Source organism: Pempheris klunzingeri, chromosome 7 (assembly GCF_042242105.1).
Source record: "Pempheris klunzingeri isolate RE-2024b chromosome 7, fPemKlu1.hap1, whole genome shotgun sequence".
Classification (NCBI taxonomy): domain Eukaryota; kingdom Metazoa; phylum Chordata; class Actinopteri; order Acropomatiformes; family Pempheridae; genus Pempheris; species Pempheris klunzingeri.
Window position 1 is genome coordinate 2,333,186 of NC_092018.1, and position 15,422 is coordinate 2,348,607.

A 15,422-nucleotide genomic window follows, 5' to 3' on the forward strand; every position below is an offset into this window, starting at 1 on the left:
GTGTTTGCTGCCATAGTGAGACAGAAACAACACACAGTCATTTCCCACAGGCATGACATAAGCGTGGGGGGGGTTAACGCTGCCTTCAGGGACACCTCGTAGACCTGAGCTTCACAGAATACATGTCGTAAACATTCACTTACCTCACAGTGTCGGCACTTGTTAAAAAGTGAAATGATGTTTAATCCTGTAGATTACAGATATTATTCTGATTAATTAATTAATGTTTTAAACATTAGTGCATATTTACTATTTTAATGATGTGTATTTAAGAACTATTATAAGAACAAAATTAAAACTCAAGAAATGTAACTGTTTCTTGGGAGAAAATCAAATACATTTATTTTAGATATTTTTATTTAGTTTGTCATTTGTTTTGTTATTGTTATGTTATATATTATTGTTTCTTCAGCGCCTGTTTCCCGTCTGTTCGTAACCTCTTTGAAAATGAGATGATGCATCTAAAGGATTTTATCCTGATGTTATAAGTTTCTGTTTAATTTGATATTTTTATTCCGAAATAACATTTCAGTTGTGATGAGAGAAAACTCCTCATGTTATAGCAGATGAAGAAACACTTTAAAGAAGTAGAGAACTAATCTAAATATAACACAAAAAAAACAAATAACAAAAAGGCATTATCATTGTTAAACACATCTAACAATAATAATTACAAGCAGTATAGTTTAATAAGGAGAAAATAAGAAGAAGAAAACTATGGTATGAATTTGAAAGGAGGTTTGAACCCCAAAATGATTATTAAGGCTTGAAAGACGACAACAAAACTCTACATTTTTGTATTTAAAGTGTACCTATAATTAAAGTATTATAACAAAAAAACGGAATGATATTCAGAAACAGGTATTATAGTCTCTGAAGTCATCATGCAAGTCAGCATTAATTAAATATATCTCACACATTCAGACCAAAGCTGGGATATGAATAAATGTGGCATTAGGAAATGAAAGTCCCCTGAAATAAAAGACAGTAGTAAAACATCCTGTTTTATTTAAATAAAAATCTATTTATTTATCTACTCAGCTACATTGACTAATTTATAATTACACATAATTACACTAGTTACAAAAAAGTCCCCTAAAATAAATAAATGTAGTCCATGGAAAAACTTTGTTTATACATTTATTACCTCGTTTATTATTTCCGGCCATATTAATTAACTTATTGATTAAATACTGACACATTTAGCATATAAACGGTATTTTAGGAGTGAGACTTCTCGGTTGCTCCCTGGGTCTCTGATATTTCCGACGGCCCTGAAGGCAGCAGAGGCCTGGGGGCGGGGCTTGGAGCAGCTTTCGTGTGAGTCATGATTCCCCTGAACGCCTCATACGGCAGCGATGACCCACCGCGGCCGCCGTAGTACCGCAGACAGACGGACAGACGGACGTTTCTGATTTAGACGCGGAGATAGAAGCGGTCCACATGTCGCACCCGTCGCCGTGACTGAGCTCCGGCTCCGCGGGCATCCATGGTCTATTCCCCGGGGATGCAAGCCGAGGCGCGGGGCGTCAAGCCGGGACAGCTGGTCGAGATGTTTGACTCGTCGTGGAGGGTGCGGAGCATTTGGGACGGGGTGAGGCTGGAGGTGGTGGAGGACCGCAGCCCGGTGGTCCTGCACAGCTTCACCCACCTGGACCCGGACCTGCCGCTGCTGGAGGTGAGGAGGAGGAGGAGGAGGAGGGGGAGGTGGCAGGGCCGGTGGCCGGAGGAGGGTGAGGCAGAGGCGGCTGAGGTCCGTTAGCTGATGCGGTTTGTTTTGGAGAGGAAGAAGCAGGGTGGAGACTTAGGGTTGAATTATAAGAAAATATTATTTATAAACCGTGAAAAGTGCGAATAAAAGGATTTAAATTCAAGACCAGTCACCACCAAATAACAAACATTGTTTAAGATTTGATTTTATTGCTGTTTACTTTATATATTTATTTATATAAAGCATAAAAATAGTTCTAGGCTCCCAAAATAAAGAGTAAATGTAGGAGCTGCTGATTTATTTTTGTTTGATACCTCAGATGATGTCATTTAACATGAGGACATCTACTAATCTGATCATTTTAAAGCCTTATTTTAGTAACAAAGCAACAGTTTATCAGTATTAAATGCTGCTGAAAACATTTAGGAATATGAATTTAACGTATGTGATGTTTTAATGGATGTGACAAACTGGTAAAGTAACATAAGAAGAGAAATTTGTAGTGAAACTGTGACAGTGGAAGTGATGGGAGGGTTATAGGAGAATGACTTGCTTTTTTCAGAGGTTTTATCCCCGTGGTCGTCGCTCCTCCCTCAGCACGGCCATTTATTGTGTCCAGTACTGACGAGACGCTGGCTGAAACCCTCCAAGGGAGTGTGATTATTAATAATATCGAGAAGGCGATGTGTTTTGCCGTGTCACCATCTGCTATTTCCAGCCGTTAATGGGTCTAGAGGGTAAACACGGATGGACTGTGTCTCCATTTTAGCCGACAAAATCTATAAATACGTGAATTCACCGCATGAATGACAGGAAACAATGTTCAGCAAATGATCTTTCCCATTATCAAGTAATCTTCTGATACTCTGAAGTGGCCATCAGAGTTTCCTAATAGCCGAGGCGCCGTCTTTATATTGCTTGTTTTGTTCGACCACCAGTCCAAAACCCAAAGAGATTCAGTTTAATATGATATAAAACGGAGAAAATATATTTTATGTGTTTAGTTTGGTGTCTAATTGAGGTGCAGTAGATCACCTCAGCCATAATAAACATAATCCTTTGGTACAACTGCACCTGATCACAGTAGGTCCACTAAAAGAGCTTGTTTGATCCACTGACAGGCTCAGAGTGTTATTCTAAGTGTGTGACAGCATCATGGAAAGGATCCCTACAGAGAGAGACCTGGAAGATCCTTTTGGTTTAACCACAAACAGCCGTTATATCGCTCTCTGCACACACACCAGACTACATTCACAAAAACAGGGATTTTATCTTGTTGAACCCAGCAGTTGATGTTCTACGTGCTGTGACTTAAGTGTTTTAGAGAGTTAGTTTGGATCTAAACTAACCCTTAAAAACACCAAAGTCACACAATAACACAAACAAACTAACCGATTGAGGCGTCAGTAGACCAGCAACACCTCCTGTGTTCTGTGACGTAAAATTACTGTTTTTATCAATGGAGTCTGGTGGTGTTGAAGCTAGCGATATAACGGCTGTTTCATGTTAAGCACAGAGGATCCTCCAGCACACGGAGGCTCTCCTTCACATGTCGTGGCAGGTGTGCAGTAATCAGTGTCCTCTATCCGATGCGTTGACTTAAACGCTGCACTTTTGCCGATGTATATTGTTTGTATATGTTGTATTAATATGTTTGCTACTGTTTAGATGGTTAATCATTAACATCTCTAGTAAAACGGTCCTGTATATATGGATGGAGTAGAAAATTCCCCAGCTTTTACTTCTCGTACATTCACTCAGATAAGGAGGGAGGATGAGTAATCACATTCATTGCTCCTATATAAGGCCTGGGATCAGGCCGGGACGACATCGTAACTGATACCACATGGAGAAGATCTCTTTTTTTATTTGGTTTGGCATCAGTCAGACCTTAACTGACATCACAAGGCCTTTATTATTAAAAATCTGTATGTCTCCCTTCGCATGTCCTGAGCTCACAGAGGGGCAGGCCTGGTCTCTCGTCTCCAGCTAACCTGCTCTAATCTAATCCCCTCCTCTAACACAATTACCTAATGCCTAATCCCCCCTCCCGTGGAGGCCGAGGGGTTTCCTCCACAATCGCCGGCTTTCTTCCCGTCAGTCCTCGGCTGAAGTTAACGTCCGTTTGACGTGGTGGCTCTGTTACAGTGAGAGGGGTCACTGGAGCTGACGTGGAGGAATGGGGGGGGGGGGCGGGCTGGATTCAGGCGTTGTGTTGACCCCTCTGGCTCCTTGTAAGCAGCATCAGGGTCTGAATGTACTGTATCGTGTAGCTGAGGGGATCAGATGGCTTTGAAATGGAGGTTTGCAGGCAGATCAGGTTGCTGCTGTGTTAGGCCTCTGACAGGAAGATGATGCTGTGGTGCTCCAGTTAATGCTGATTTTTCTTTTGTACTAGTTTCTTTTTCTGTTTTACACAACAAAATGTATGATCTCAGTGCCTCGCAGTTATTAGTCATGGTTGGCATCATGCTGGCTCATGATTTTTTTGATTTCCTTGGTTTCAAAGAATCTCAAGTCTCTGGACTTGTTCCTGTTTGTGCTCATTCACTAAGTCCTCGTATATTGCTCTCTTCAGAACTACCAGACTCCATTGACAAAAACAGTAATTTTACCTCACAGAACACAGGGGATGCTGGTCTACCGCCACCTCACTTCATTCATTTGTTTGTATATGTTTATGTGACTTTGGTGTTTTAAAGGGTTAATTCAGGTACAACACAGTGTTTGTCTAATACACAGTAACACAAACACACTAAGCGATGGAAGCAGAGGGAGACCAGCGACTTCTGTGTTCTGCAAGATAAAATGACTGTTTTTGTCAATGGAGTCTGGTGGCTTTGGAGAGAGCGATATAACAGCTGTATGTAGTTAAATAAGAAGGTAAAACTAGAGCCAACGTTTAAAAATACCTGAAATATCTGACTTGGATCTGTTTTGTGCAGTTATATAAGTTATTAAGTTATTTAAGTTATTGCCAGACTGAACTTGACAAGGCCGCCAGTTTAAGTTTTTTGATTCTGGTGCTGATACAGCATCTGTGTTCCAATTATCGTCTATTATTATTGATTAATCTCCTCAGCTGTCACATAGGACAAAGAAAAGCAGTAAATCCTCCACATTCAGATGCTGGAACCATGAAATACTGGCAGTTCTGCTGGAAACATGAATTTAAAAATAATCTAGGCCGGCATCTAATTATTATTTTTGTTACTTTGGGTCAATAAAACCAGTGAAACATGTCCATCACAGTGTCCCACAGCCCAAAGTTAACTCATCAAATGTCTCAGTTTGTCCAACAAAAAGTCCAAAACCCCCAAATATTCAATTTATTATCATGAAAACCCAACAAAAGTAGCAGCTTTTCACATTTTTGCTTTAGGACGTAAAGGATTAGTTGTTTATCAAACTGGTATCTGATTAATTTTCTGTTGATTGATTAATCTCCTATAAAACAGTACATTTTCAGTACTCTAAACACAAATAGCTGAAGAAGAACTTTTAGATTTACCAGCTGAATTTAAAAAACGTCAGCTTTTTCAACGAGGCAGCTTTTTTTCCTGGATAAAGTTTTGATTCAAATCAGGAACTGTCTGATCAAACAATTTGCTTTCAAGAGAGTTGATGTCGTCTTTTGGATTTTGGCAGTTTTCAGTATTTGCTGAAAACGACATTTTGTAGTAGCATGAAAAAGTATTGTTGTTGTGGGCTGGTCAGTTTGGTTAAATGTGCATTCTGGTGTGAGGGAGGGAGCAAACCGTGTGTGCCGTTGTGTAACTCAACATGTTTGTGAGCCGCCTTTTTATATATGTTAAGTTTGAATTTATGCAACCGTGTTTTTCAGCTGTAATCGTATTTTCATGGGAGCAACACCGACCGTGTACAACAGAGCATTCAAGCTAAAAATAGTCATAATTAAGAGTGGAGAGCGATTCGAAGGATCAGGGCCCAAACCAATATAAAACACCACTGAACAAAGACTAGGCCGCTGCTCGTTGAGATGTCTCAAGAGGCTTTAAACAAAAAGTCCTTGAAACTGTCGACTCAGTCGGTTAGTAATCAGTTTGTGTTGGTTTGTGTCCGACATCAGAGAATGAGGCCTGGAGAGTTCAGACCAGTTCAGGACTGTTGGGTCTGAACAACAGAGCTGCTATTGTCTCTGCAGCTCCATTCACCCTCAGGCTTAAAGGATAACTCTGCTATTCTTAATCCTGGGCCCTATTTTTACATATGTTGTTGTCTAAATGGTACAATAAGTGTAGGAATTGGTCCAGTTGATCACGTCAGCTCACGGCTACAAAACAGGCTCCAATGGCTGCAGCGTGATCCTTTGGGGCAAACGTGCCTGATCAAAGTCAGCCCACTAAAAGTGCTTGTTTTACCCACTGACAGGCTCAGATTGTTATTCTAAGCCGTAAACAGCCGTTATATCGCTCTCTGCACACACACCAGACTCCACTGACAAAAACAGTGATTTTACCTCACAGGACACAGGAGCTGCTGTTCTACTGCTGCCTCGATTGGTTGGTTTGTTTGTGTTATTGTGCGACTTTGGTGTTTTAAAGGGTTAATTTGGATCAATCACAATATTTGTGCAACACAAAATAACACAAACAAACTAAGAGATGAAGGCAGCAGCAGACCAGAAACTCCTGTGTTCTGTGAGGTAAAATCATTGTTTCTGTTAAGGGAATCTGGGGGCTTTGAAGATTCTTATCTTTTAACTGTGTCTGCTATCTGATTTGAGCTGGAAGTCTTTGTATCTGTTTTAGGCAGCAGTCAAGACTCCACAGAGTGAAATCAGAGCTGCAGAGCGTCTGTGAATCATCTAAAAAAAACTCACAGCGTTTTTATTCGGCCTGCTTTGGTTTGATTGTCCTCAGAGGCAACAGTGACTCAGCTGAGCTTTACAAGAAGTCCCACACGAATGACATAATAGCACAGCACAACTCTATAATCCCCACGATGAAGAAATAATCTCACAGGCAGTCGCAAAACAAACAGAATATCTTGTTACAGAAACAGGACGGTACACTGGTTCAGAGCTTCCTTCTTGTTATGCACAGGTATTTTCACCTGTGTGACCCAGATCCACTGTAAAAAAAAAAAAAATGAGTGAGCTTTGTGTTGTTGATTATCAAACATGAAGTCAAGACAGAGATGTCAAACTCTGCTGCAGTTAGAGGAGGAGAACTGTACTGCAATGTGCTCTCTAATTTAAGATTTACGTTAATTGATTGAAGCGCAGGCGGACATTTGGCGAGAAACGGGAGCCGCCGGACCGTCCGAGTCGGCACAGAGAAGCTTTTGTTTCCGCGGTTCATTATGAAGAAGAGAGTCGAGCTGAATCTCAGCGTCAGACAGAACGACGGAAACAGACAGCAGCAGGAATGTGAAGGCCCGACGCCTGGAAAAATACTTAATTCTCCGAGCTCACTTACATCTGCGCTCGCTGTCTGTCTGGTGTAGTTTAACTACCTGGACCGAACAACATAGCAACTAAAGTGAATTTATGGAGAATCAGTCTGTTTTCCTTCCATGTGATACAAATCTGATGGTTTCTAATCAGCCTGAGCATCAACAAGCTGCATGGAGTCGCCTTTTTTAAAGCTCCCATCTGGACTGAATTATAAAAATCTGATTCTGAGATATGCAGTCTGCATGAACCTCAAATCTGACTCTCAGTGTGGTCTGTGAGTCTCACAATGTTAAAAGAATATTTCAACATTTCTGGATTAAATGAGAAGATTGATATCAGTCTCATGTTGAATGTGGAGCTGGAGCCAAGACCACCCTCAAGACCACCAAACTTCATTGACAAAAACAGTAATTTTACCTCGCAGAACATGCGAGTTACATTAGTCTACCGCTGCCTGGATCAGTTAGTTTGTTTGTGTGATAGTGTGTTACAAAAATATTGTGTTGGATCCGAACTAACCATTTAAAACACCAAAGTCACACATTAACAAACAAACTAACTGATGAAGGCAGCAGTAGACCAGCAGCTCCTGTGTAAAATTAGTGTTTTAGTGAATGGAGTCTGGTGTGTGTGCAGAGAGCGATACAACTGCTGTTTGTGGTTAAACCAAAAGGATCTTCCAGGTCTCTCTTTGTAGGGATCCTTTCCATAATGCTGTCACACACTTAGAATAACACTCTGAGCCTGTCAGTGGATCAAACAAGCTCTTTTAGTGGACCTACTGTGATCAGAATTATCCTTTAATACATTTTTGGGGTTAGTTTGAAACTAACTCTTAACTGAAACATGACATCTTATGTAATTCTGACTCTGTACAGACATGTGACAGTATTTATCTTCACTTTTAGTCCATGTTAGACCTTTATATTAAACCGGAGAACGATAAAATATCTAGAAACTCAACACTGCAGAGGACACAAAGCCCTTCTGTGTAGAAACCTCTGATCACACAAACAAGAGATAGAGAAAGTACATCAGGAAGTTCAAGTACTCGGCCTGTGTGCGCCTTTATAATTTGATGAAAACAAGACTCCCGAGTATTTTCCTTTATTGAGTCAGATAGTTTAGGGGATGACAGAGCAGGAGAGAAGCTTCTGGAGGGATTTGATTTGATTCAGCAGGATTATCTGGTTCCTGAACGCGGGATACAGACTGGAGGTGTTCACTCCGTTCTTGTTCTGGAGCTTTCAACCATACCAAACAGTCCTCATCAGCAGATTGAGTGTCCATGAATCCAAACACCTACACAGATATGATCAATTAATATTTGATTTAGAATCATACAAAATGGTGGAAAACAAGTGGATAATCATATTTGAGAAGCTGCAGTTACTATGTTTAGTGTTTTTACCTGCTAAATATGTGATTGATTATATTTATGAATTGTTTCAGCACAAATATGTTGAAGGAAAACGAGTTGTAGAAGCAAAAGAAACAGACAGAGGTCACAGCCAGAGTCCCCACCAGACTCCATTGAAAGATAAGAGGTTTATTCTCCTGATGAAACTCCGTACGAGTGCGTTGGTGATTGATAATGGCTGACAAAGCCAGTTTAGCTGCTGGCTTGTATTACTAATACCTGTCACAACAGCTCTGTCACACGGACGCACCTCACCACGGGGGAAAATCAAGGGTTATTTTTTTAAAAATATAACAAACATTGTGGGGGAGAGCCAAATAAGCAAAAGTACAGATAACTAGAAGGCACTTTGAAGAAAACAAACCTCCATCGCTCTGTTATGCTCCCGTCACTTTGAATTTACATTTCTTGACCCTGCAAAGAAGCCCAGAAGACTGGGGACATATCTGAAGTTACAGCTAAATAAGATTAATTATCTGTTGGCTGGAAATGTGGATTGAGGTCTTCCACAAAATCTAATCATTTGTTCTCTGGCCCGCAGCTGATCTGTCAACCTAGATTTTGCAGAGGAATCTGTTCATGGTCGTGCTCGAGTCAAGGCTGCAGCAGACGCTCCTGTGTGCTGGTGGTGGTCTGCAAAGACAGAAATGATCCTGATGCAGGAGACGTTCTGCGGCTGTGGTAGTGATTTTATGCATGTTTGTTTAAGGAGAAGAAGGAAAAGAGAAAAGGTTGCTGTTGCAGTTGAATCCAAAATTAATGTTTGCAGCCAGATCATAGTTGCTTTTGTTTCAGTGGTGGTTACGGCTGAACTGCTCATAAACAGAGCATTTTTATGACTCAGGCTGTGGGAAAGGTTTTGTCTTTTATTTTCCTTTTTATTTTACAGTTTAAATACTTTTTTAGACTTTAAAATCCCAATAAAGTTCTTACTTCCCCAAAACTTTAGGACCAAATACTGAAAAAACTGAGTAATATTCCCATCAGCCTCAGCTGGTCCTTGTGTTCACTTCTAATTAGCAAATGTTAGCATGCTAACACGCTAAACTAAGATGGTGAACATAGAAAACTTTACACTGGAGCTGCAACTAACAACTATTTTCGATTAATCTGGCGATTATTTTCTCGATTAATCGACGAGCTGTTTTGTCTATAAAATGCCACAAAATGGTAAAAAATGTCGGTCAGTGTTTCCCAAAAACCCAAGACGACATCCTCAAGTGTCCACAGCCCAAAGATGTTCAGTGTACCGTCACTGAGAAGTCAAGAAACCAACAATTATTCACATCTAAGAGAACTTTACCTTTTTACTTAATCGATTATTAAAATAGTCTAGAAAGATTAATGAATACATTTTATTGTTGACAGCTAATCGATTAGTTGACCGATCTGTGCAGCTCTATGTTACACATGCTAAACATCAGCATGTTAGCATGCTGACGTTAGCATTAAGCTGAAAGCACTGTGGTGCACTAACGGCCTCACAGAGCTGCTAGCATGCTAACGTGTCTTATCACTGGACACTGGGGTTGGACGATATGTTAAAATCTCCCAAACCGCCGCCTTCAGCCAAACAACCGGCGAGTGTCGATATATTTGCGTCTCCTCCAGTTGTACATGTGTCACCATGGAAACCCAAACAATGAACTAATTAACAATATATATTACGCCTGGCAAAGTGAAACCTTACACCTTACATAAGCGTTATCGCTGTCGTCTGTTATGTTGTTTTTGTCGTCACTACCGCATTGCATTGTGGGAAATTTATACCAGCAGTACTGGCAGGCTGAAGGACCTAAACAAGGCAATTTTGCAGATGTATAATGCCGGCGATGGACTTAGCCAATCGTCAATAGTGTTAATATATATATATCCCACTGTACACTTGTACACAAGTTTATATATGTATATCTCTAAAGGTTTCAATCAATCAAAAGTGCCCGAGGATTCAGACCGCTGAGGAGTTTTCTGAATGTTTGGTTACACCACCTCTCCCTCTCCGTCTCCTGCCCCACATCCAAATGATCTCACTGGCTCTCAGCAGCCATTGTTAGCGAGGGGAAGTCGCTGGCTTGTGCTACAGGGTTGTAATGGACGCTTGCTATTGTTGGCTTTGTTTAGGTGTTGACTGTTTAGGGGGCAGATTTTCTCTTTCCACTGGGAGTTTCCCTGCTGATCTACATTTAGAGTTCACCTCTGAGGGGCTTATGGAGGCCAATGTGGGGCCGATGGGTTTCAGGCAGGTGTGTTTTCTGTTGACGAGCTTCATAATTTGGCAGACTCCTCCAAACATGCTCCCAGAGCGCTGTTTGTCCTTGAGGGGATTGGGCTCCGAATGAGGGTTTACTTTTGTCCTTGTGTGTTTGCTTTAGTCTGTTCCTGTGCCAGGTGGCTGTGTTTACGCAGACTGCACACCATCAGATATAAAGATGGGACGTTTGCTGTGCGAGATAAACATTTTTTGATTTCTAGATGAAGAATCGTGATTGTTTCTGAAGTTATGAGCAGGTCAGCCAAGAGTTCAGTCTGTAATCAAAGGCGAACTGCTGTGTTTTTAAACATGGGACCTATTTTTACATATTCTGGTGTCTAAATGACTGGTAGGTACAAAAAGTGTTGGAATTGGTCCAGTAGATTGACTCAGCTGTCAGTCGCTAAACAGTCTCCAGTGGAAAGCACTAAAAGAGCTTGTTTTATCCACTGACAGGCTCAGATTGTTATTCTAAGTGTGTGACAGCATCATGGAAAGGATCCCTACAGAGAGAGACCTGGAAGATCCTTTTGGTTTAACCACAAACAGCCGTTATATCGCTCTCTGCACACACACCAGACTACATTCACTAAAACAGGGATTTTACCTCACAGAACACAGGAGTCAGTTGATCAGTTAGTTTGTTGGTGTTATTGTGTGACTCTGGTATTTCGAAAGGTTAATTCAGCTCAAACACAGTGTTAGCGTAGAACACAATAATGCAAACAAACTAACCATTCGAGGCAGCGATATGCCAGCAACTCCGGTGTTCTGTGAATTGAAATTCCTGTTTTAGTGAATGTAGTCTGGTGTGTGTGCAGAGAGCGATATAACATCTGTTTGTGATTAAACCAAAAGGATCTTCCAGGTCTCTCTCTGTAGGGATCCTGTCACACACTTAGAATAACAATCTGAGCCTGTCAGTGGATCAAACAAGCTCTTTTAGCCCATTTTGTGGCCGTTGGCTGAAGTGATCTCCTGGGCTGGTGACCTACCAGTCATTTAGACCCTAAAAATAGGGCCCAAGTTTATAAACACTGAAGTTCTCCTTCAAAACCCAGCACTGAAGAACAGTTAGTTCCTATCAAACTGTTAACTAATTTAAATGATATTTAGCACAAAAACAGTGAGTCCATTCATCCGACAGCAGCACCAATCATTCTCCTCTGAGGTCCATGTGACTTGATTTTCCCTTTTTCCTCCTTCTGGAAACTTTCTTCGTTTCCTCTGCCTCATCACTCTCTGCTGCTGACACTTTTATTCGCCTCGCATTCCTCCAGCCCACATGTACATCATTCGTGGTCGTTCGTGGTCGGGACGGTGTAGGTGAATGTAGATCTGATAAGCGTCGCAGTGAGAACGGAGGAGGCCGACTCTGGATGCCAGACATTTCTGTGGATCTCTGCTGGAGCTTCCTCGTGTTCTGATTTTACTCCAAAACTCAGAACACGAGGGGCCAAGAAGGGCTTAAAAGAACATTAACTTCTGAATTGAAAAAGATCATTTGATGTTAATAATCAGTCCAGTAGATATCTGGGTTGTCACCCGGTTGTTTTTATTCTAATGCCTCTTTCTTCTTCTACTCCACCACATTTCAGAACAACTTTTTCCTCCACTACATTTATCTGACAGCTTCAGTTACTTTACAAATTAAGATTTTTACATACAAAACCTACCGTATGTGCGATTAATCAAAAACATTTTGTGGTTCCAGCTTCACAGATGTGAGGATTTGCTTCTTTTGCTTTTATTCATTTTAAAGACGTTAAATGTTGGACTGTTGTTTGGACACAAAGACTCAGAGACAGCTTCTTCCCCAAAGCTGTCACCTTTTTGAACTCTGATCTGCACTGACGTTTCTGCACTGATGTCACCTCATTATTGCTTTACTGCATTCCAGCACTGATGCCACTTACTTAATTATTTATTACTGTGTTTTTTATACTGTATTATACTTTTTTTTGTGCACTTTTAGGAGCTGCCCTTTTTTTAATCTCATTGTACCCAGTACAATGACAATAAAGGCTTTCTATTCTATTCTAAGCATTGTGAAGGAGTCACTTTGGGCTCTGGCTCGTTGTGACAACATTTCTCACCATTTTCACCATTTTTACAAACTAAACAATCTAAAGAACTGATGGAGAAAATAACTCAGCTGCAGTCTGATACTAAATAGTTCAAAATGATCCTGCTTTTACATAAATGATGAGTAATAATAATGTAATATATAACAGTGAAACAGTCACAGGGGACTCTATACTTTTAATACTTAAAGTTCATTTTCCTGGTTATACTTGAATACTTTTACTTAACAGAATCAATGCAGGAATTGTTCTTGTAGCAGAGTATTTTTAGAGTGGTATTAATATTTTTACTGTACTTCCTTCACCCCTGCTGGTGTTTTGTCTAACAAGCGGTGGAGAATACGTCTATGTCACTATATACTCTGGATGTTCGGTACTTTTCAGTAGTTAATTACTCAGTTTTCAGTCCTGATGCACTCGTCTGATACACGTGGATGAAACGAATATTTAAATCTATATTTTCACTGTGAATTCCTTTGTGACCCAGTTTCACTCTGCTGTTAAACGGAGGAACATGTGGCTACTAGATTTAGACCAGTTTCTGTTGGAGAGCAGCCAGGAAACACAGATATTCCTCTAACGATGCCGTGTGTTTAGTTACAGAGTTCTTTACAACAAAGGGTCACTGGGTTTCTACGGATCAAAGTCCTCACGGCCTTTATTACCCCCTACAGGCCTGAGTCATGTGTGTGTTTGTGTGTCTGCAGCTAATCTCTCAAACTACTGGACCAGTCAGCTGAATATTTTGGTTAGTTATGGTTATGGTTTAGAGTCCGGAGAAGTTTTATCTTGATGGAAATCAAAGGGAAGATCCAGACAAACATGTAGAAAGGCTCCATGAGAGAAGAGTCCTTCACCATCACCAGCTGCAGGTGGATTTACACTAAAGCCCTTTTTAAAAAAATGTAATTCTCTTGTCAGATGTGAGATTCGTGGTTAGAAAACCTTCTCACCTGCTTCCTGACTTGTTGATGTTTGGTCTTTACTTTAAGTCTACACATGTTACTGCTTGTTTCAACTTTCTCATTTTAGATCTTTTAAAGGAAAACTCCAGTATTTCTAAACCTGTATCCTATTTTGGGTATATGATGAGCAGTAGATACAAAAAAAGTGTTGTTAAAGGGGAAGTCACAAAAACAGCAATTTTTTGCATGTCATGTTACTTTTATAAGTCAAGGATAAACACATCGTATCTCTTCTGTCTTTGACCACCAAAGGAAACCTGAACTCAGCTAGAAGATCGTTTTTGTTTAACTACAAACAGCCATTATATCGATCTTAACAAAGCCACCAGTCTCCATTTACAAAAACAGTAATTTTATCTTACTGAACAGGGGACTTCAGACATCTTCAGACATCACTTTTTTGTATGACACGTACTTTTAAGACATTAAAATTGTTATTTTACCTTGCAGAGCCTCGGACAAACCCTTCGATATAACACAAACTAACTGTTCTCATGTTCTGCAAGCTAAAATCCCTGTTTTAGTGAATGGAGTCTGGTGTGTGTGCAGAGAGCGATATAACGGCTGTTTGTGGTTAAACCAAAAGGATCTTCCAGGTCTCTCTCTGTAGGGATCCTTTCCATGATGCTGTCACACACTTAGACTAACACTCTGAGCCTGTCAGTGGATCAAACAAGCTCTTTTAGTGGACCTACTGTGATCAGGTGCTGGCTGAGGTGATCTACTGGACCAATTCCAACACGTTTAGTACCTACCAGTCATTCAGACACCAGAATATGAAGTTCTCCTTCAATGTTTTAGCCTTCAAAAGTCTCAGAGAGCCTCAGCTGTTATTTGTTCCGTTCTTTCAGCCCTTTTGAGGTGACACTGAAGCCTTCTGTTTACAGTATTGATCGCTCAGTGTTTAGTTGAAGTGGTAGGCAGAGTTTGGTTATCATGGCAACGCTCGTGCTCGCTGGAACAGGGATGAATAGGAGCATTATGGTGGGAACTGACTCCGTGGACGGAGCGAGGCGCTGCCCTTGAGCGCTGCATTTTTCAGGGCTCGGAGAGATAGCGGGCCCCTGTGGTTTGGCTGATAAGCACCTCTCCTGCTGTCAAGGCCCTCAGCTGCAGCGGGGCCTCAAACCCTGTAGTGTGCAGGATTTACAGCAGTCCGGGGGCTTGTGTCCTCCCTCCACACTGATCTGCCACACACTCTGTAGGGATCTCTGCTGGGGTTACTGAAGTTCAGCCTCTGTGCAAACCTGAGCCCTCATTGTTCAGTGGATTCATAGTGGAAAAGTTTACTTTTACTTTTTTAGTTTTTGTCACAGCAGAGGACACCTGACTCTCCTCTATCGTGTTTACTGCACAGAGGTTTGATGCTCCAGTTACAGCCTCACCAGACTCCATTCTGTTTTTCTCCTTTTTAAGAACAATAATCAAACAATAATCCTGTTTTTGAGACTGTGATCTTACTCTCTTGTTGGAGGACTGATGCTAATCTCAATTATATCACTGGTTGTATTCTGGGTTAATGGGTTAATCGTGTGGTGACGTCCGTTCTGTTTACTGTCACAGAAGACAAAA

At 41.0% G+C, this 15,422-nt stretch overlaps 1 protein-coding gene across 3 annotated transcripts in view; it reads left to right on the top strand.

Annotated features, from left to right (window-relative positions):
* The window catches only part of LOC139203681 (ral guanine nucleotide dissociation stimulator-like), a 46,013-nt gene that overhangs the window by 13,451 nt on the left and 17,140 nt on the right, over positions 1-15,422 (top strand). For 2 of the 3 annotated variants that reach the window (XM_070833516.1, XM_070833517.1), the window contains exon 1: positions 1,369-1,678. The exons of the other annotated variant lie outside the window; for it this stretch is intronic. In XM_070833516.1, coding sequence (XP_070689617.1) covers positions 1,490-1,678 — 189 coding nt within the window. In that variant the 5' untranslated portion in view covers positions 1,369-1,489. Of the gene's footprint in view, positions 1-1,368; positions 1,679-15,422 lie in introns of those variants that run through there. 3 annotated transcript variants of the gene reach the window in all.